Here is a 21,752-nt window from a genome sequence, read left to right as displayed (position 1 = left end):
CCACAACCAACAAAAATAAAATAATAATATATGAGAGAGAAAGAGGGAGAGGGAGAGGGAGAGGGAGAAGGAGAGGGAGAGGGAGTAGAGAATGGTAGCAATACAGATTAAACTTAGAAGTGTGGTGGTTGGGCACCGGTGGCTCACACCTATAATCCTAGCTACTCAGAAGGCTGAGATCTTGAGGATCACAGTTCAAAGCCAGCCTGGGCAGGAAAGTCCATGAGACTCTATCTCCAATTAACCACCAGAAAACCAGAAGTGATGCCGTGGCTCAAGTGGTAGAGCGATCACCTTGAGCTGAAGAGATAAGGGACAGTACCCAGGCCCAGATTCAAGCCCCATGAGGGACCAAAAAAAAAAAAAAAAAAAAAGGTATGATATGTAAGTGGGTCAAAAATGTGCTATTTATTAAGAGAAAAAACAAGAAAATGAGCTATTTGTTAATGAAAGGGAACAATATAATTCACAAGGAACAGACAAAAATATATGAGCAGACATTTTTACCAGACACACAATGACAAATACATGTGAAAGCAGCCAACATCACAATCCTGACAGTAATATAGAATTATATCAATAAGACCAAATCCTAAGAGGCAGATGATACAGATGTTGGTAAGGATATGGAGGTAGCATTCTTGCTGAGTAAGTGAAAGGAAATAACCACATTGGTTCCCAGTTTGGCAGTTTCTTCCTCAGGTAACATTTACCTGTGTCTCAGGTATTGCACTTCGATTGTTAACACAAAGGAAGGCAAACTCTATTGCACACATTTGCAGCAGCTATACTTGGAGTTACTCCAAACCAGAGACAACCCAAATGCCCACAGATGAGAGAGATGCGTGGTTCAACAACTTGTCTGTCCACAGAAAACAAACTGCTCAGCAATAAAATGAACAGTGCAGGTAAGAATCTTTAAAGAATCTCAAAACAAAGCTGGGCGCCAGTGGTTCATGCCTGTCATCCTAGCTACTCAGGAGGCTGAGATCTGAGGACCCGTGTTTCAAAGCCAGCCGAGCTAGGGAACTTCATGAAACTCTTATCTCCAATAAACCACTCAGAAAACTGGAAGTAGTGCTGTGGTTCAAGTGGTAGAGTGCTCACCTTGAGCTGAAGAGCTGAGGGACAGCACCCAGGCCCAGAGTTCAAGCCCCATGACCAACACACACACACATACAACTCAACACAAGTAGGTTCTCATAATAAATTAGGAAAAAATAAACACTTGGTGAAATAAATTGTCTAAAATCCCAGGAATACAGTCTGTTACATAAATGAATGTAAACCAGTGATTGCCTGAAGGCCAGGAATGTGAGAGAAAGACTAGAGAAGGACGTGAACTACCAATGTGTTCATTGTCTTAATGAGCTTAGTAATACTAGGAAACCTAGCAATATTAACTCCGTGTCTTTATTGATGCCTCTGACTGAGTGGCAGCACGTGAGGTTCCTTCCCACTCAGGATGAAGGCTGGGTCACAAGGCTACATCACTGAAGAAGGGATCTCTCCTCTACGTTTCCCTTCCTGGCCTGTCAGGCAGCTGGTGATCCTCAGATCTCAGCCTTCAATAGACCTCTAGTAAGATTTCTGGAATGGAATACACAAAACTTTTAGCTTTTTTTTTTTTTGTTTGGTCGGTCGTGGGGCTTGAACTCTGGGCCTGGGGGCTGTCCCTCAGCTCTTCAGCTCAAGGCGAGCGCTCTACCACTTGAGCTACAGCGCCACTTCCGGTTTTCTGGTGGTTTATTGGAGATAGGAGTCTCATGGTCTCTCCTGCCCAGGCTGGCTTTGAACCGTGATCCTCAGATCTCAGCCTCCTGAGTAGCTAGGATTACAGGCATGAGCCACCAGCGCCCGGCTTTAGCTTAATTTTTTTGACAATGATCTCTACAGAACATCCCATCGCTGGAGATGCTGAGAGCTTTTGCCCACATTGGTCTTGTGCAGTCACATTTTACAAGGTACACATGTCCTCTAATTCTGAAGTTTCCCCTCCTCCCCATCAATGAGGTGTTTCTGTACCAACTGTAGCTCTCTCTGGCGGCTGTAATCTTACATGATGAATCTGTACTGAGCCATGGGTATTGGTACTCAGTACCTATGCAGGACCTCAAGCAAAGAAGCATGAGGAACCAGCTCATGGTTCCTCAAAGCCCTGGTCCTCACAATGTCCTGCTTCTTTAAGGTGCCCCAGAGCCCACAAAAGATTCTGGCTCTGATTCACCACTCAGGGCCATCAGAGCCTGCAGTCATTCCCAGGGGGACCAGGGCTACACACTCCCACTGTATCACTGTCTCTGAGACAGAAGTTACCTGGGTCTCCTGCCCCCAACACTGAATGCCACTTGTTATGCGATGCTGGCAGGGCCCAGTTCTGTTCTCAAGCCATTTCACAGCGAACAGAATCCCAAGATCACAGACAGGTAGCTTAAATAGAAATTTTATTACTACAAAAACTAAGAGACCGGGGCTGGGAAGGTGGCTCAGTGGTAGAGTGTTTGCCTTGCATGCATGAGGCCCTGGGTTCGATTCCTCAGCGCTACATAAGCAAAAAGAAAAAAGCCGGCTCAAGTGGTAGAGTGCTAGCCTTGAGCTGAAGAGCTGAGGGACAGTGCCCAGGCCCAGAGTTCAGGCCCCACGACTGGACACCCAAAAAAAACATAAAAAAACAAAAAACTAAGAGACCAGCTGGGCGCCGGTGGCTCACGCCTGTAGTCCTAGCTACTTGGGAGGCGGAGATCTGAGGATCCTGGTTCAAAGCCAACCCGGGAAGTGGTGCTGTGGCTCAAGCGGTAGAGTGCTCACCTTGAGCTGAAGAGTGCAGGGACAGCGCCCAAGCCCAGAGTTCAAGCCCCACAACCGACAAAAACAACAACAAAAAAACAAAGCCAGCCTGGGCAGGAAAGACTGTGAGACTCCTATCTCCAATAAACCACTAGAAAACCGGAAGTGGCACTGTAGCTCAAGTAGTAGAGCGCTCACCTTGAGTTGAAGAGTTGAGGGACAGTGTCCAGGCCTAGAGTTCAAGCTCCACAACTGACAAAAAACAAAAAACAAAAACAACTAAGAGACCTTGAGGCAAGCAATTTCCAATCAGTGACTTGGAGACTGTCCTGAGACTAACAAGTTCATGAAATCAGTTCTGGCCAGGCTGCCCCCAGATACTTCCTCTGGGGTCACAGGTATCAAACTGGGTCAAGTTCATGTCCTATTTCACGAATGGGATGGCATGAGGGTCAGCAAGCGGCAAAAAGGCAGGTCATTTTCCCCGATATGTGACAGTGATGATGTCACACTGTGTGCCCTTGGTGGAGATGGCAGTAAAATGGCTCTGCCTAGAATGGCAAGGGACTGCACAGGTTAGAAGGGGCAACCTCTTCTTAAAACCTCTGAGTCCGCCGGGCGCTGGTGGCTCACGCCTGTAATCCTAGCTCAGGAGGCTGAGATCTGAGGATCACAGTTCAAAGCCAGCCTGGGCAGGAGGGACCATGAGACTCCTATCTCCAATAAACCACCAGAAAACCGGAAGTGGCGCTGTAGCTCAAGTGGTAGAGCACTTGCCTTGAGCTGAAGAGCTGAGGGACAGCCCCCAGGCCCAGAGTTCAAGCCCCACGACCGACCAAAACAAAACAAAACAAAACAAAACAAAACAAAAACAAAAACCTCTGAGTGCCTGGAACTTCAGTCTGGGGTGGGCGGTTCTCCCACGTGGTCTCATCTGGCGTCATGACACTAGGAAAGCTAATGCTTTACTCCAGTGTGGACTCTCCGGCGTTGAGTGAGGACAGACCTGCAGGCGAAGCCTTTCCCACAGTCACGGCACTGGTAGGGCTTTTGTGTGTCCAGCTGCCGGTGCTGAATAAGGCTGGAGCTCTGGCTGAAGCACTTCCTGCAGTCAGTGCACTGGTAAGGCCTTTCTCCAGTGTGAATCCTTAGGTGTTTGATAAGGTTAGATTTGCAGCTAAAAGACTTTCCACATTCCCTGTACTCGATGGGCCTTTCCTCAGTGTGAACTCTCTGGTGGGTCTTAAGGTTAGAGCTATGGCTGAAGGACTTCCTGCATTCCCTACATGCATAGGGCTTTTTCCCCATGTGGACTTTCCAATGCGAACTGAAGCTGGAGCTTTGCTTAAAAGACTTCCCACATTTACTGCACTGCGATGTGGTCTCTGGTGGTGGATGAGGCTGGAGCTGCGGCTAAAGGCTTTCCCACACTCACAGCACTGATGAGGCCTTTCTCCAGTGTGGATGCACTGGTGGTAGATGAGCCTAAAGTTTTGGCTAAAGGACTTCCCACATTCTCTGCACTCATAAGGCCTTTCTCCAGCATGGACTCGCTGGTGCTGAATGAGGTTGGATCTTTGGTAAAGAATTTCCCACATTCTCTGCACTCGTAACACCTTTCTCCAATGTGAACTTTCTGGTGGCTGTTGAGGCTGTAGATCTGACCGAAGCCACTTCCCACACTCACTTCACGAGTAAGGCCTCTCTCCAGTGTGGACTCGCCAGTGTATCTCGAAGCCGGAGTAGTAGGTAAAACACTTTCCACACTCGCTGTAAGGCCTGACCTCACCGTGCACTTTCTGGTGCTGGATGAGGTTACACCTTCATGTACAGGCTTTTCTACACTTGTGACACTCAAAAAGCCCTTCCCTGATGAGTACTCTCTGGTCCTGAACAAGTGTGCTGATGTGGCTGAAGGCTTTCTTACATTTTCCCCAGCATGATGACTTTTCCACTGTGCAAGGCCACCCCACACTTGTCACCACTGGTTGGGTTCTTTCCTGTGGGACAGTCTTGTTGATGAGGGAACACCACACTGGGTGAGAAGCCCTTGGCAATTTCTTTGCAGGTGAAAGGTTTCCCTGACACGCGGATTGTATGTGAGTCTATCCACACAGCTTCCGAATGGCAGCTCTCTGATATGCTGCCAGTGATGCTGTAACCCTGCTGTGAGGTATGGCTGTGCCTTGTATGTGTACGGCTTCTTCCTGCTGTGTGTCCCATGGTGCTGAGCCGAGTAAAAAATACCTCTCAAGACGGGGCCATGCATTTCACAGGAGCACTCATTCTGGAGAGCTGAACCTGGAGAGCAGGTCCTGGACCTGAGACAATCCCACAGAAATGCTTGGTTCGGAAGGTGTCCCGTCATGCTTCACTTCTAAGGAGCGACCTGGAAACAGGAGCAACAGTTACCTACATGTTGCTTTCATTAGTGAGAGGAAACAGAATCTCACATGGACACTTGGTACAGAAAAGAAGCAGACCATAGGGCCATCTGTCACAAAAGAGTTGAGGTCAGGTTGAAAAACACAGCTACCCTGTAGTACCAGGCCCCCAAAGTCACAAGCAAAGTAAATCTTCCCCAAGAAAGGACACAGGAGTAAGGTGTGGCTGCTACAACCATATGATTTTCAACAAAGACATTCAAAATATAATATGGAGCCCAGCACCAGTGGTTCATGCTTGTAATCCTAGTTACTCAGGAGACTGAGAACTGAGAATTACAGTTGAAAGTCAGCCCAGGCAGGAAAGTCTGTGTGGCTCTTATCTCCAATTAATCACCAAATAAGCTGGAAGTGGAGTCAGAGAACTGGTGGACACAAGTCTCAAAGACCAGCAGCCCCAAATGCAGCTAGCACAAAGGTTGTATGGGCCAAAATCATACAAGGTGTGTGGAATCAAACCCAACAAAAGTGTAATACATGAGCAAAGCGAACCAAATAAGGACACTTAAACCTAAGAGAACAGAAAACCATCTAGGGAAACATGCAGGGAAAGCCAGCCTGAGCAAGAAAGTTCATGAGACACTTATCTCCAATTAGCCACCAGAAAACTGGAAGTGGTGCTGTGGCTCAAAGTGACAGAATGCTAGCCTTGAGTGAAAAAGCCCAGGGAGGGCTGGGAAGGTGGCTCAGTGGTAGAGCACTTGCCTTGCATGCATGAGACCCTGGGTTTGATTCCTCAGCACCACATAAGCAAAAAGAAAAAAGCCAGAAGTGGCGCTGTGGCTCAAGTGGTAGAGCGCTAGCCTTGAGCTGAAGAGCTGCGGGGCAGTGCCCAGGCCCAGAGTTCAGGCTCCACGACCGGACCTCCCGTCCCCCCCCAAAAAAAGCCCAGGGACAGCATGCAGACCCTGAATTCAAGCCCCACAACTGTTACCCCCCCCCAAAAAAAGATACAACAAGAAATCTTTGGTCATAAAAGGTGTAAGGTCCGTTCCTGGATGGCCAGCAGACTCCACCCTCCTCGCAGCAAAGTCTCCACCCAGTACCTGCATTACCTAGGCAACTGGGACACCTGGAAGAGGTCATATCTGAATTTGATGTGGCCACACCTTTCCCCGCCCATACCCTACATAAGGCCTAGCCCAGGCCCAGACTCTCCCTTTTTTCTCTCTCTGTTCGTTTCTAGCTCTTGCTGCTCTTCTCTTGCTCTCTTGCTGCCCCCTTTTTTCTCTCTCTGTTCGTTTCTAGCTCTTGCTGCTCTTTTCTTGCTTTCTTGCTCTCTCTCTTTCCCAGCCACGTGGAGTGCCAACCTTGCCTGGTCCCAGCAGGTCTACCCCTTACCTGAATACCACGTGAGTGCTACTGTTCTTACCCCTCTCTCTGCTCTTTTCTGGCTCTTCTCTCTCTCTTTCCTCTCTTCCCAGCTCTCTCTCATTCCCAGGCCTTTCCCAGCCACGTGGAGTGCCACCCTTGCCTGGTCCCAGCAGGTCTACTGAATAAACCTACCCCTTACCTAAATACCACGTGCGTGCTGGTGCTGTTCTTACTTGGCTACCTCTTTTTAAAAACCTAACAAAAGGAATGCAAATCAAAACCACCCCAATACTGCATTTCACCCCAGTCAGAATGGCAGCCATTAAAACAAAACAAAACAAAAACCAAGGGGCTGGGAAGATGGCTCAGTGGTAGAGTGCTTGCCTTGCATGCATGAGGCCCTTGGTTCGATTCCCAGCACCACATAAGCAGAAAAACCCAGAAGTGGTCCTGTGGCTCAAGTGGTAGAGTGCTAGCCTTGAGCTGAAGAGCTGAGGGACAGCGTCCAGGCCCAGAGTTCAGGCCACACGACTAGCAAAAACAAAACAAACAAACAAAAAAAACCACCAACAACAAATGCTGGAAAGGATGTGGGGAAAGAGGAAACTTTATAAACTGTGGGTGGGAGTGGAAATCATGGAAGGTCCTCAAGAAACAAACTATAGGCCTAGCATATGATCCTGGACATAGAGAAAGAATGCAAACCAGCATACAGTGGCCACACCTGCATGCTATGCTATGCATGCTATGCATGCTATCGAACTGTGGCATGGGCCCAACTGTCATGTTCTCCCCTCGGCCAGGCCCTCTCTGAACCCATTTCAGCCAGCAGGCAGGAGTCCTGAGCACTCTGCCCATCCCAGAGGTCCTCTCTAGGTGAGAGCCGGAACTTACCCAGGGATGACGTGAGGGCCAGGTTCTCCAACATCACAGAGAAGTACAGGTGTCTCTGAGCCTCATCAAGAAGATTCCACTCCTCCCAAGAGAAGTAGATGGCCACGTCTGCGAAGGACACGCTGTCCTGGCAAGGCAGGGGCTGCTGAGAGCACGAACTGCTATACTTTGGGAGGTCCACAATCCATATCCCACACAGCGACCCCCCCAAGGCCACCCTCCTCTGGGGCTCCCGAACTCTGAGGAGACATCAGACCCTGGTCCCTGCTCAATCCTTCTGTTCGCCGCCGTCTTAACTCACGTGGTTTTCCTTTCTGCAACCCAACAACTGGTTAACACCTGGGCAGACCGCCTCCCTCTTCGGATCTAAAATTCTAAGTGGTAGGGGGTTCTCCATCCCAAGGTCTAGGGGAAGCAGGCGAGGAGTCCCGGCTATTATAGACCTTGGGAGAACGTGGGTGGGCAGTGACGGGCTGGGCCGCTCTCCACGTACCACCACGGGTTCCAACGGCACTTCCGCAGCCATGGGGCCCCGCGGGGATGGGCAGCCCACGGGGGACGGGGAACACGGGGGCCTCTGCTCCCCAGGGCCGTCCTTGCCCTGCTCTGTCCCGGCAATATCGGGGCGCCTGTCCAACCTCCATGCGACCTCCATGCGGCCGTGCAAGGCGCATCCACCGCGCCTCGCCTCGGATCTGCTTCCACCGGACGAACTCCAGACCCGGTCTCGGATGGTGTCCCTCTCTTGTTCGGAATTCTCGGCGGTCCACGGGTCCGAGTGCTCGGCTGACCACGGCAGGTCTGCATCCACCTCGCCGCGGTCCCCGCCGGGTCCAGGGGCTCAGCCGGCTCCCCGAACCTCCGCCCGCCCGGCGCCCCGAGACCCAGACCTCGGAACGAGGGTACCGCCCACAGGCGCCGGTGGGGCTGGGACCGACCTCGGTGGGGCCTGCGCCTGGCCACGGCCGACCTTCCCGGAGCCGCCTCAGGGTCCCGACCCGGCCCTCAGTCAGCTCGCTCTCGATGCTGCAAACCGAGGGACGTCAGAGAGCGGACCCCGGGGCCGGCGAAGATGACGTCCCCGAAGGCGCCGGAGGTCCCGCTCTACCTGCTCTCCACGCTGCAAACCGAGAGACGTCAGAGCGACGACTCCGGGGCCGGCGAAGATGACGTTACCGAAGGCGCCGGAAGTCCCGCTCCGGGACCGCGCGCCCACGGGGGCGTACCAGCCCAGGCTGGCTTTGAACTGCTGTCCTCGGAGTTCAGCCTCCTGAGTCGCTCGGGTGACGGTCGCGAGCCACCGGCACCTGGCGAAATGAATTTATTTAAAAAAGAAGAGACGCTGACAAAAGCAGCGGCAAGCAAGCAGACAAGCAGACAGAAACCTCTGGGAATCTCGTGAGGCCTGAAGGGAACTCCCGGGGCTTCCGGCCGGGGTTTCGCCCCAGCCGCCATTCCGAACCAGCCAGCCCCGCGGCTCCCACGAGGCGGCAGCGGAGGCTCGGCGGTGCTGTCCTTGCCGTCCCACATTCTTCTTTAATTTCTTTATTGAGAGTAAGCGATGACACATTTTACGGTCGTGGGACAGTAATCCTTAGTTAACGTCACAAATACACTTTACCTTCACAAGGCGAATTGTCATGATCACGGTCGACAGCGCTTACACACAACGAACCACCATATGTTCTCGACGCTGAGGTTCCTCCCCGCCCCCTTCCTCCCCCCACCCCCCCCCCGCGCGCCGTGCGAACTGGTGTGGGCCAGAATCTCCCACCATTGTGGAGAACACAGACTGGGCCCCGAGAATCTAAGAAACATCGATTTTCCTCACTCTGGCGAAGAACTGGGAGATGCGGGTATAGGTGAGGATGAGCACGAAGGGGCTGAGTGCAGGGAAACATGAGGCCATGAGCACAGAGCTGTTCACCACCCACTGGCCACGGTGTGCAACCAGAGTGGTCCAAACGGTCAGAAAGGCGTAGGAAGCGTAAAAGGTGACGAAGGAGCAGGCCAGGATGAGGATGATGCGCATGGCTCTGACCTCATGGGGGTGCCTGCGAATCAGGCTGTGAATGTGCCGCAGCCTCCGTCTGTGTCTGTGCAGGACAAGCACCATGGAGCTGCTGGCCCAGATCATGAAACTCAAACTCATCAAGTCAGGTGAGAAATATAAGAGTGTGTAGAGCGAACTGTATCTCTCTGGCATCTTCCAGGAACAGTAACCATGCTGTGTTCCCATGCTGAGATTGTTCTTGCTCAGAGGACCATGTATGATTAAAGGAAGGAAGGAATTTATCAGGAGGTGGAGGATCCAGCTTAGAAAACAGCAGGACCCAATGAACTTTAGAGATCTAATCTTGAATGCAATCCATCTGCAAATACTTGGGTTAAGTTTAATGGCCTGGAAGCCATTGAAGAGGCAGACCGTGGTGAAGGACACACCTGTGCCCACTCTGTGGAAGTAGAAGACAAGTTTACATCTCCTATCATCCAGGACATAGTTCCATCCCAAAGTAGCTATCGTCTGAGTTATGCCTTTAGAGGAAAGAACCATAGAGTTGGCCAACACCAGCTGATTGAGAATCAGATCTGTGGGTCTGGAGAAATGTCTGGAGAGCAAAATGAAGCTGTACAGACAGAAGAGAGAGAAATTTCCCACAAAGCCAATTGCTGTCTGAGCGAAGAAGACAATCCCAATATCCAGGCTGGCAGGAGACATCACAGCAATAACAAGAGCACACTGCATTCAGAGGAACACAGAGTTGAACACATGACAAATGACATACCACCTGTTAGTCCAGAAGCCTCCTCCCTCATAGCTTAACATGCTCTTTCCCTAGGCAACACTAGGCCCATGTAGTAAAGGCAGCCAATGATCAGTCCCTACCCCCTTTCCCTGAGAGATCACCCCTGTGGGATAGCTATGACCATATAAGGCAACATGATCCCCCATATCCCAGAGGTTATAAAAGACCACCCGAGACAATAGCCAGCACTTCTCACTTCCTGTCACCTGGTGAGAAGGATCTTGCGGTCTCTTTACTGACTATAGCCGGATGTCCCTGTGGTTTTCTGGCAAAGTCTAACACCGCCACTGTTATGTCTCTCAATTTTCAATATTTAGTCCATACAATATATTCTCACTTTGAACAGACACGGGATCCTGGCTCATGCACACAAAGACAACTGCAGAGATGGGTGAAGACAGTTGTGAGCATGACATGGGTGGTTTTCTACCAAGCAAGCCTCATGGAAACACAAAATCCAGAGCCTCTGCAGAGCATTTCCTTTCTTAAAATGTCAGGATCTAGACAGAAGTGCAGAAGTTTAATAGGTCAGAAGCATAGATAGGTGGAATTCATAAAGTTATCTGATGTTAGGGGCTTGCAGCTGTGATCCCAGCTACTCAGGAGACTGAGTTCTGAGAGTTCAAACCCATCCCAGGCAGAAAGTCTGTGAGACTCTTACGTCAAATTAACACCAGAAAACCAGAAGTGACACTGTGGCTCAAAGTGGTGGTAGAGCACTGGCCTTGAGCAAAAATGCTCAGGGACAGTGCCCAGGTCTCAAGTTCAAGCCCCGTGTCCAGTTAAAAAAATAAAGTAAAAATAAAAAAGTTATCTGATTTATAGTTTGGAGAGTACAAATATCAATATTTCATATAGTTTTGAGAATAATTGAATTAGATGTTCAAGTGCAATATATCTGATATTCATTTAGTTTAGATTAAAATTTTATTAATTTTAAAATCAAAACAATTATTTAGATATAATTAAAATTCACTTAAAGCTGGGCATTGGTCCTCACACCTGTAAAGATCTGAGGATCGTGGTTCAAAGCCAGCCTGGGCTGGGCAGAAAAGTCCATGAAACTCTTATCTCCAATTAACCACCAGAAAACCACAAGTTGTGCTGTGGCTCAAGTGGTAAAGCGCTAGCCTTGAGCTGAAAAGCTGAGGGACAGCATCCAGGCCCAGAATTCAAGCCCCACAACCGAAAAAAGAATTCACTTAATTATGTCACCATGGCTGTCTATGTGTAACCTACCAGAAATAGTTCAGTAACACTTAAAACAGACATATATGAATGAAAGCAAAAGTAGCCAAAGAGAAATATGAAGTAGTTGTCGTTATTTGTATTTTCCAGTTACAATCATTTGTAGTTTTTATATACCAAACATTAAAATAATTGGCAAACAATTTTGGGCATGACACAGAAATAAGTGTGACTAAACATTTCCATTCCTTAACACTGTGTAATTTCAGAGGAAGAAATGCATGAAACATGTAATTTCAAAACATGTCTGCATTTCCTACATCTCATCAACAAAGCAGACTGGGCATTGTGAACAACTCCAAAGCCCTATCTCAAGAAACCAGCACTGTGACGCAGAACATCTGTGAAGAAATAATGCTAAGGGATGCGAGGTAGGAATGTGCTGTTGCGTCCCTAAAATGTCTTCTCAAGGGTACCCTGACCACTGGGGCGTGTGAAGCATGAGCAGCGTCTCCAGGGTGGCTCTGGGAGTGCTGGGTGGGAGGGATGCACAGCCACGGTAGGAGTGCAAACTCCTGTCTGCTGCTCTTCAGGCACACACAGAATGCGGCACCTTAGCATGGTCACTTCCAGGGGTCACTTGGGATGGAGGACACATAATGATAACAGCTAGAATAGATGTGGAAGAATGAAAGCAGGGGCTGGGAAGGTGGCTGAATGGTACAACGCTTGCCTTGCATGCCTGAGGCCCTGGGTTCAATTACTCAGCACCACATAAGCAAAAAGAAAAAAGCCGGAAGTGGTGCTGTGGCTCAAGTGGTAGAGTGCTAGTCTTGAGCTGAAGAGCTGAGGGACAGCGCCCAGCCCGGACGCCCCCCCCCCAAAAAAAAAAAGAATGAAAGCAGCGGAGTGAACTAAATGAGGGAAGAACAGGACCGACTTGGGAGACCAGGACTGAAAGGAATTTACACAATATACACTATGGTCGGCGCAGGGGAGCAGGAATTGCCCCTTACAAACCCAGTCTGTGGGAGGAGCCTGTGAGGCTGAGGGGTGTGGTGGGTTTTTCCCATTCAGATTTAAAGTCTTCAGTAATTCAGAAAGCAGGGAAGAGTTGCCGTGTCTCCAGATCTACATAGATACATGATGATCTAGGTCAACACTCTGAGCTCTGTGTGTGTGTGTGTGTGTGTGTGTGTGTGTGTGTGTGTGTGTGTGTGTGTGTGTGTGTGTGTGTGTGTGTGTGTGTGTGTGTGTGTGTGTGTGTGTGTGTGTGTGTGTGTGTGTGTGGTTTGTTTTAGTCCCAAGCCAGACTTAGGTCTCTGTTTCTGGGATGAGCCCTTCCTATAACCTGATGCCACCTGCAGGGGGTCAGCTCTTACCTGAGGCGCAGCTGAGGTGTGTGTGTGTGGCTCTGAGTCCTGAGCCGTTGGAGTCTGCGGGATCTTCACTGAGCCAAGGTGGTTGGGGGCTCTGAGTCCTGATCTCTGCAGGGTCTCTCCTACTGGTATCTTGCAGCACTCAGTTCATTTCTGGGGTTCGCTGGAGCCGCAGCAGTGGCCTTTACTGAGGAACTTGGTTCTCCACAGTGACATTGTAGATGGATCGTAGAGCATTGCAAGAGCCAGTGAGGGAGATTTCTATGCTTAATCAGACCTCACTTGCTCCTTGATGTTAAATCTGAAGACTTTTACCTTTGAAACTTCCAAAAAGCCCAGTCCTGGTCCTGAAGAAATCATATAAGCCAAATCTGGCAATGTCCCATGGATTTACAGTAAAGATGACTAGAGGAGTCTGAATAAATCTATATAACCCAAGCAAAATCATTGCTTCTCCCCCAGACACAGCTGTCCCCTGGGCAGCAGTGTCGCGCAGGTGGAGAGGCCTGTGATCAGGGTTTGGGGCTGCCTGACCTCACCCCTGTGGGAGGCAATTATCATCGCACCTGAAAGTGCGGTGACAGTGCGTGTGTGCCAGGGGATGGGATCATGACTTCACTCCGGGGGGAGGCGATTATCATTGCACCTGGAAGTGCAGTGACAGTGCGTGAGTGCAAGGGAACTGTGATTATGACCTCATTCTTGTGGGAGGCGATTATCATCGCACCTAGAAGTGTAATGACAGTGCGTGCATGGGGACTGTGATTGGTCATCTGCAACAAACACCTGTGCATTGCATGGGCCTCGGAAAGCTGCTCAAGGTGATGATACCCACCAGGAGGGCAGAGATGGGCGAGACCCCCACACTGAAGTGAATGTCTGTGTGCATGGTTTCTAACATTTTAAATCACTTTGACAATCTGGAGTTCAAAATCTGATTCTTCAGAAGGCTGGGAAGACGCTGGCCTCCAGGCTGGGGGCTGGGATGCCTCAGCTGCCTTTCCTCCTGTCAGAGAACACACATGTACTAGGAGTTGTGAAATACATTGTTCTTTTGTGCACAGAGGCATAGGTGTTCTGGCTTTTTGTGTTTCATTATTTTTTACTTCTACAACAGTGTGACTTGGAGGCATAACTCAACAATGTCTAGGCCCTGCGTTTAATTTCACTACATTAAGCATGAACATAGCTGGGCACTTGTGGCTCACGCCTGCAATCCTATCTACTCAGGAGGCTGAGCTTTGAGGACCATGATTTGAAGCCAGCCTGGGCAGAAAAGTCTGTGACTCTTATCTCCCATCAACTACTTAGAAAAAGCCAGAAGTGGGCTGGGAAAGTGGCTTGCCTTGCATGCATGAGGCCCTGGGTTCAATTCCTCAGCACCATATAAGCAAAAAGAAAAAAGCCGGAAGTGGTGCTGTGGCTCAAATGGTAGTGCTAGCCTTGAGCTGAAGAGCTGAGGGACAGTGCCCAGGCCCAAAGTTCAGGCCCATGACCGGACCCCCCCCCCAAAAAAAAAAAAAGAAAAAAGAAAAAGCCAGAAGTGGCAGCTATGGCTCAAGTAGTAGAGCTCTAGCCTTGAGTACAAAGAGGCTCAGGCACAGCACCCAGGTCTTGAGTTCAAGCCCCAAAAACAAAACAAGGCAAAACAAGACAGAACAGGATGCCAATGAATTTCTTTAGTTCAGTGAAAACTGCTCACTTCCATGCTGAGTTGAAATATAAACTATGTGTGTTACCTGTTACCAGAGAAAATGTGGGCTAAGTTGGTGGCTCAAGCCTGTCTTCCTAATTACTTGGGATGCAGACTGGGGGATTGTGGTTTAAGGCTAGCCTGGGCTAATAAAGTCTGAGATATCTCCATTGATGGTGGAGCGTGCTGGTGGACATTCATCATCCCAGCTATGGAGGGAGAGAGTGGAGGGGGTGGGGAGAGCACCGTGCAGGCGCCTGGCACCCCACCTGCATGAGGAGCACAGACAGGAAGTCTGCGATTGAGGCTGGCCCAGACACAAAGCAAGACCCAATCTGAAAGATAACCAACATAACAAAGGGTTATGCAGAGGCTCAAGAGGCAGAGTACCAGTATAGCACCAGTGGCTCATGCCTGTAGTCCTAGCTACTCAGGAGGCTAAGATCTGAGGATCACGATTCAAAGCCAGCCCAAGCAGAGAAGTCTGTGACTCTTTTTTTTTTTTTTGTCGGTCGTGGGGCTTGAACTCTGGGCCTGAGCGCTGTCCCTCAGCTCTTCAGCTCAAGGCGAGCGCTCTACCACTTGAGCTACAGCGCCACTTCCGGTTTTCTGGTGGTTTATTGGAGATAGGAGTCTCACGGTCTCTCCTGCCCGGGCTGGCTTTGAACCGCGATCCTCAGATCTCAGCCTCCTGAGTAGCTAGGATTACAGGCGTGAGCCACCAGCGCCCGGCAAGTCTGTGACTCTTATCTCCAATTAACTACTAGAAAACTGTATGCTGTGGCTCAGGTGGTAGAGCGCCCACCTTGAGCTGAAGAGCTGAGGGACAGCACCCAGACCCAGAGTTCAAGCCCTAGGACTGAACAACAACAAAGTAGAGGTCATGCCCAGTGAGCACAAAGCTCTGTCAAACCCCGGTACTTCTATATATATTGTATACATATTACAGGCTCATGTAAGAAGAAATACTTGTTGTGTAACCTGTGGTTGGGGCGCTTTGCTGCATACCTGGGATCTACCAGGACCAACATGAAGCCAATCCCCTGCAGCATGCCATATCATTTTCCTCAGCCACATGTAATAGTTGGAAGCTACTGTTCCCCGGAGAAGAGGAAGAGCAGGAGTAGCAGTTGTCAGGGTGCAAGGCAGCCCACCCCTTAGGACAGGCACAGAAGGCCATGCTTTCACTAGAGAGGATTCGTGGATTTTTCCACATGCATGCTTATTTTTTACTGCCACAATGATTAATGTTCCTCATATCTTAATGTTCAAAGATAGAACACAGGCTAGATTGCTCACACCTGAACTCAGCTGAAACTTGTTATGGAGGGGCCATGTGCACAGCATTTAGTGTAGTTTCTCTGTGCACGTGTGCAAACTTTCCATTACAAGTTTAAGGACAATCCCATTCTTTCTGGCTGGTTTCCAGGGGGAAACAATGGGTGAAATCATAGCAAACATTTGTATTTGCAGCCTACAATATAGTAATATTTTCTAGTAAATAGGAAAATGCATCAATGAATTAAAAAATTTCATAATTCAAATGTACAGAAGTTTCAAGAGAAAAAGATGCAATTTTACTTTTTTGGTTAGTTGTGGGGCTTGAACTCAGGGCCTAGATGCTATCCCTGGGTTTTTTTGCTTAAGGCTAGTACTCTACCACTTTGAGCCACAGATCCACTTCATGTTTTCTGGTGCTTAATTGGAGATAAGAGTCTTATTGACTTTCCTGCCCCGGCTGGCTTTGAACTGCAATCCTCAGATCTCAGCCTCCTGAGTTGCTGGGATGACAGATGTGAGCCACCGGTGCCTGGCAGCAATTTTAATATTTTGTTTCATTTACTGGTTTTATCTCATTTCCTTTGTCTCCACATACATACATCATACGTGTGTGTATATACAATTATATTTTTCTGAACATTTTGAATGTAATTTGGTGCACATGTGCGCGCACACACACACACACACACACACACACACATACAAAAGCCAGGTTATTCTAAGCAGCAATTTACCTGTGTTCTAACATAAACTCCCCAAATGAATACCCACACAGTCCAAGACTAGGATCACAATGTTTTATTCCACTGGAGATACTGGGCAGCAAGGCAAATTGAGCAAGCCCCAGTGAAAGCCAGTGTCTGCTGACAGGTGGTGACTGAAGTCCATCAACGAGGGGACTCATGAAATTGTTCACCTTTCCATACACATAGGCACAGTGCTAGCATTCTACCCACCCAGGGTGGTGCATGATTATAATTAGTGCATAAACCAGAGCCTTCGAGACATGAAGCTAGTGCTTTGTGTGACTTGCTGAGCACAAACACCACCCACAGGGAGGTGAGACTGGTGCTCACAAGCCTCCAGCTAGATCCAGACCCAGTCCTCCAAAGCAGTTGGACAAGGAACAGAGTGGCTCACAAGGCACAGGGAAGGGACGAATGCAGTACGTGGTGGGTGTGTGCACACAGAGCATTCTGTTAGAGGGAAGGTAGACGGCTTTCCGTGACAGCAGAGCTGGAAGTACTGTAACTCTACACTGCAGGGCGGTGCCTGCAAACCTCCCTCCTGCCCAGAGCTCTTGGGATGCTCATCCAGGGGCAGAGGAGCCCTCACAAAGGCTCTCTAGGTCTGTTACAGTGAGTGGAGGAGACAGCCCATTCCTGGCAGGTCTAAAGCCTTTCTCAAATATGGGCTTTTGGAAGCTAGGTGGTGTTAGACCTCAGGCTGAGGCCTTTCCCAGGTGTACTGCCTTCCTGAGTCTCTCCATGGTGTGACTCTTTTGATGTTGAAAGAAGCTAGAACGTTGGCTGAAAGACTTCCCACATTTGCTGCATTCGTAAGGCCTCTCTCCAGTGTGCACCACCTGATGTTGGAGGAGGTCAGACTTCTGCCTAAAGGATTTCCCACACTGCTCACATTCATATGGCCTTTCTCCCGTGTGAATTCTGCAATGCTGAGTAAGGCTGGTGCTTCGATTAAAGGCCTTCCCACATTCACCGCACTTGTAAGGCCTCTCTCCCGTGTGAACCGTCTGGTGCTTAATGAAGTCTGCTCTTCGGCTAAATGATTTCCCACACTGGTCACACATGTAGGGCCTTACTCTAGTGTGAATTCTCTGGTGTTCAAGAAGGCTGTAGCTTTGCCTGAAGAACTTCCCACACTGCATACACTCATAGGGCCTTTCTCCACTGTGAGTCCTTTGGTGTCGATCAAGTTTGGATTTGTACTCAAAGGCTTTTCCACACTGCCCACACTCATAAGAGCTTTCCCCGGTATGAACTCTCTGGTGTCTAATGAGTGTGGCTTTTTGGCTAAAGGATTTCCCACACTGGCCACACTCATAAATCTTCATTGCAGTGTGACTCCTACAGTGTTCAATGAAGTAGAAGTACTGTTTAAAGAACTTCCCACACTCCCTGCACTCATAAGGCCTCTCCCCGGTGTGAGTTCTCTGGTGTCTCATGAGGGTGGCTCTCTGGCTGAAGGATTTGCCACATTCCCCACACTCATAAGGCCTTTCCCCAGTATGAATTCTGCAGTGCTGAATGAGGTTGGAGCTCTGGCTGAAAGATTTCCCACATTCTCCACACGTGTAAGGCCTTTCTCCTGTGTGAACTCTCTGATGTATAACGAGAGTGGCCTTTTGACTAAACGATTTCTCACACTGGCCACAATCATAAGGCCTTGCAGTAGTGTGGATTTTCTTGTGCTTAACAAGGCTGAAGATTTGCCTAAACAATTTCCCACAGTCAGCACACTCATAGGGCCACTCTCCTGTGTGGGTCCTCTGGTGTCGAAGAAGATTGGACTTGCACCCAAAGGCTTTCCCACAGTCCCCACACTCATAGGGCTTTTCTTCCCTGTGGGTTCGGCAGTGCTCGATGAGGTTGGAGCTCTGGTTGAAGGACTTCCCGCACTCACCACACTTGTACCGTTTTTCTACAGAGTTCTGAAGTCTCTGGTGGGTGATGAGAGAAGCTTGCTGGGAAAAGGACTTGGTGCACTGGCTGCGCTGATGGTGCCTCTGTCCTGTGAGGCTCTTCTGGGGTGACCCAGGCCAGTGTGCACCTTGGAAAGCTTTTCCACATTTGCTAGATTCAAAGCTGCAGTCTGTGAGCTGCTGAACACTTGGCCGTTTGGGGCTGGAAGCTCTTCTGTGTTCATCTGACTGGTGGCGACTTTCTCCGCAGTGGAGTGCCTCCCTGCACTTGGTGATTCTGGAAATGGCCTGAGGTTCGAGAGCGCCCCACCTGGCTGAGAAGTCCCTTCCAAACTCCCTGCAGAGGGAGGGGCTCTCCGACACTCGGTCCACGCTGTTCTTCAAGCAGCTATCCGCATCTCTTCTTAACAGATTCTCACTGGTTTGATGCCTTTGGTCCTGGTAATAGTGTGCATGGGCCCCCATAAAATACGGCTCATATCCAGGTAGATCATCCAGATGCAAAATGTCTTTCAGGACTGGGGCAAAGACGTCACAGAGGTGCATCTTCAATGTGGACGGCCCTGCCTTTGGAGTCCTGACCACCGATGGCTCTTCTACAGAAATGAACTGTAGAGAAGATGTCTCTTCATTCTTCATTTCATGCCAACAATCTGAAAGAGACACGGATAAAAGGCATGCTGAAAGTGGTGGATAATTTACATTTGTATGGTGTATACATTCTGTATGGTGTAACACTATTGGCCAGAGATACTGTCCCTTCCCCACGAGGGCTGGCCAGTTCTTCACAAAGACCACAGTTCATCAGAAAGCATGCAGCTCATATGCAAACAACCATCTCAGAGCCCATATTGCAAGTCTGTTTTTTGTGCCTTGTACAACTGGAATGTACTCCTTTGCCCTAAATGTGCTGGAAATAGTAGATGGCAAGGCCAGACCTCTTCTCAAACCCACAGAAGTCACCTGACCCAGTCAATATAAGCTGTTTTTTTTTTTTTTCTGCTTTATCTCATGCAAAAACCCCAGTAAAGGCTGTAGCCTAACACTTTACCCTCTGATGTCTTTCTCCTGTCCACCTGTGGGCTCCCATGTCACAGTGCTTTCAGAAATTACAGTAACATCTCTCTCTCTCTTCTTTTTGTCAATTGTGGGGCCTAAACTCAAGGCCTGGGTGCTATTTCTGAGCTTTTTCACTCAAGGCTAGCACTCTACCCCTTGGAATCACAGTGCCACTTCCAGCTTTCTGGAGGTTTTCTGGAGATAAGAGTCTCATGGACTTTCTGCCCAGGCTGGCTTTGAGCCACTCAGAACTTGGGGACCTTATAAACTATTTGTTTTAAGCTGGGCACCAGTTGCTTATGCCTCTAATCCTGGCTACTCAGGAAGCTGAGATCTGAGGATCTTGGTTCAAAGCCAGCCCAGGCAGGAAAGTCTGTGAGACTCTTATCTCCAATAAACCACCAGAAAACTGGAAGTGGCACTGTGGCTCAAGTGGTAGAGCATTTGAGCTGAAGAGCTGAGGGACAGCACCCAGGCCGAGTTCAGGGCCCACGAGGACCACCACCAACCACCACCAAAAAGTTATTAATTCATGAATTTCATAAAATTAAAACATACCTGTTGGGAAAGTCTTAGGCACAAAATGAGGAACACATCAGCAAAGCTTTAGTGTGTGGGGGAGTGGGTGGGGCCATGATCTGTCTGGGGAAGGATAGAGCAGCCTCCGGGGAGGAACGAGGTCGGGAGGACTTACCCACTGACGTGGTGAGCACTGAGGGCAGACTTACCCACAGAGGGAGGACTTACCCACAAAGGGAGGGCTTAACACTGAGGCGGTAAGCAGTGAGGGAGGACTTACGCACTGAGGTGGTGAGCACAAAGGTCTCCAGCATCACATCCAAGTACAGGAGTTTCTGGGCCTCACCCAGGATCCCCCACTCTTCCTGGGAGAAGCAAACGGCCACGTCCTCGAAGGTCACGAGGCCCTGTGGTGAGGGAGGGGTCAGCTCTCACTAAGCCCCCCCCATGGCGGGGCCTCATACTTTTCTCCCCCCCCTCCCCCGTTGCCCCCTGTCCCCCGCATGCAGGGGCCTAGCACTCCCGCCGCCACACCCTCTCCGGCCGGCCTTGCACCCCTGCCCGGCTAAGGTGTTCAGACGGGGTCAGAGACCCGCACTCCCGCCTCACAACCGAGCCGCACAGGCCTCCAACCTGGGCCGCAGCCAGAGGCTTCTCCTCCCGCCGCCGGCACCCCCCCCCCCCCGCCCCTGCCACTCCTCCCCACGGTCACACCGAAGCCTCGGCTTCTCAGCTTCTCTCTCCGCGGCCCCAGGCCGGGCTGTGCCTGCCAGGCTGACCAAAAGCCCGCCGACATTGCCTCATCCTCCTACATGGCAGAGGGGGACGGCAGCGACGGGACTGGACCACCGAGAGCCTCCCCACCTCCCGTGACACCGCCCCGCCGGCTGGCCCCCCCCCCCCCCCCCCCCGGCCGGTCCTCAGCCCGGCACGGCGGCAGGGATCCCGCCGGGCGCTGCCCCTCCCCTCCCGGTCCCACCTACCTGAACCTGGGGAGCCCGGGGCCCCGGGACGGCCGCCATCACGCCCCGCAGACCGCCTCCGCGTGCGTGCCCCAGCCCAGCCGGTTGGCGAGGGCGATCCTCACCCCGCACACGTCCGCGCCGATCCCTACGCCGAACCCGTTCCCACTACAAGCAGCCACCCCACATAGTCCTAACCATCGAGACAGCTCCAGGGCGGTTGGGGTGGGGGGAGGGCGGGAAACGGCTGTTTTCCATGCCCATTGGCCGGGTTGGCTGTTATTCAGTGAACTGAATTGTGGGCAATGTAGTTCGCGCGGCTCAGCCCGCAGTAAAAGAACGTCCAGAGGTGCGATCCTCCTACCCCGCCCCCAGTGCTCAACTGCGTCCGCCAGGGGCTCAGGGCGGCTGTAGACACAAAGGAACGGCTGGCAGAGTGCACAGGGTCATGGCTGGAGCCAGCAGATATCGAGAGGTCACTGGCCCTCTGTGGTTGGGAGTCTTCCCCCTGATCCTGGAACCAACCTGTGCTCTCCTAGAAGTGTGTTTTCATGTTGGTGAGCGCCAAGCTAAAACAGGGCCATAAAACAAATGGACGTAGACAGGAGCACAGGGCAGTTATTCACAAGGAATGCAGGATGCTGACCACAGCAGGTAAGAAGTCTTACAGCCTGCTATTATACTCTTCTCACTGAAGCACAGAATGCTGATCCCTCACTGTACATCCCTTCTGTAAACATGATTCTCTAGGACTCCACCGCAT

General features: G+C 50.4%; 1 protein-coding gene across 1 annotated transcript; it reads right to left on the bottom strand.

The window, feature by feature from the left end:
- Positions 1-2,427: 2,427 nt before the first annotated feature.
- Positions 2,428-21,708, bottom strand: LOC138812415 (zinc finger protein 208-like). The gene is given in 15 exon segments (XM_070000367.1): positions 2,428-4,163; positions 4,166-4,369; positions 4,372-4,459; positions 4,461-4,734; positions 4,736-4,882; positions 4,884-5,123; positions 5,125-5,176; positions 7,440-7,561; positions 7,933-8,443; positions 8,496-8,559; positions 9,271-9,535; positions 10,073-10,179; positions 17,241-19,102; positions 20,308-20,434; positions 21,011-21,708. Coding segments are annotated over 15 exon segments (4,521 nt in total). The 5' UTR covers positions 21,050-21,708; the 3' UTR covers positions 2,428-3,744.
- Positions 21,709-21,752: the final 44 nt, after the last annotated feature.

This window comes from Dipodomys merriami, unplaced genomic scaffold (genome assembly GCF_024711535.1).
Source record: "Dipodomys merriami isolate MVZ:Mamm:240054 unplaced genomic scaffold, mDipMer1.0.p SCAF_57, whole genome shotgun sequence".
NCBI classification, from domain to species: domain Eukaryota; kingdom Metazoa; phylum Chordata; class Mammalia; order Rodentia; family Heteromyidae; genus Dipodomys; species Dipodomys merriami.
Note: the sequence above shows the minus strand (reverse complement) of the source record. Positions and strands in the feature narration are given on the sequence as shown.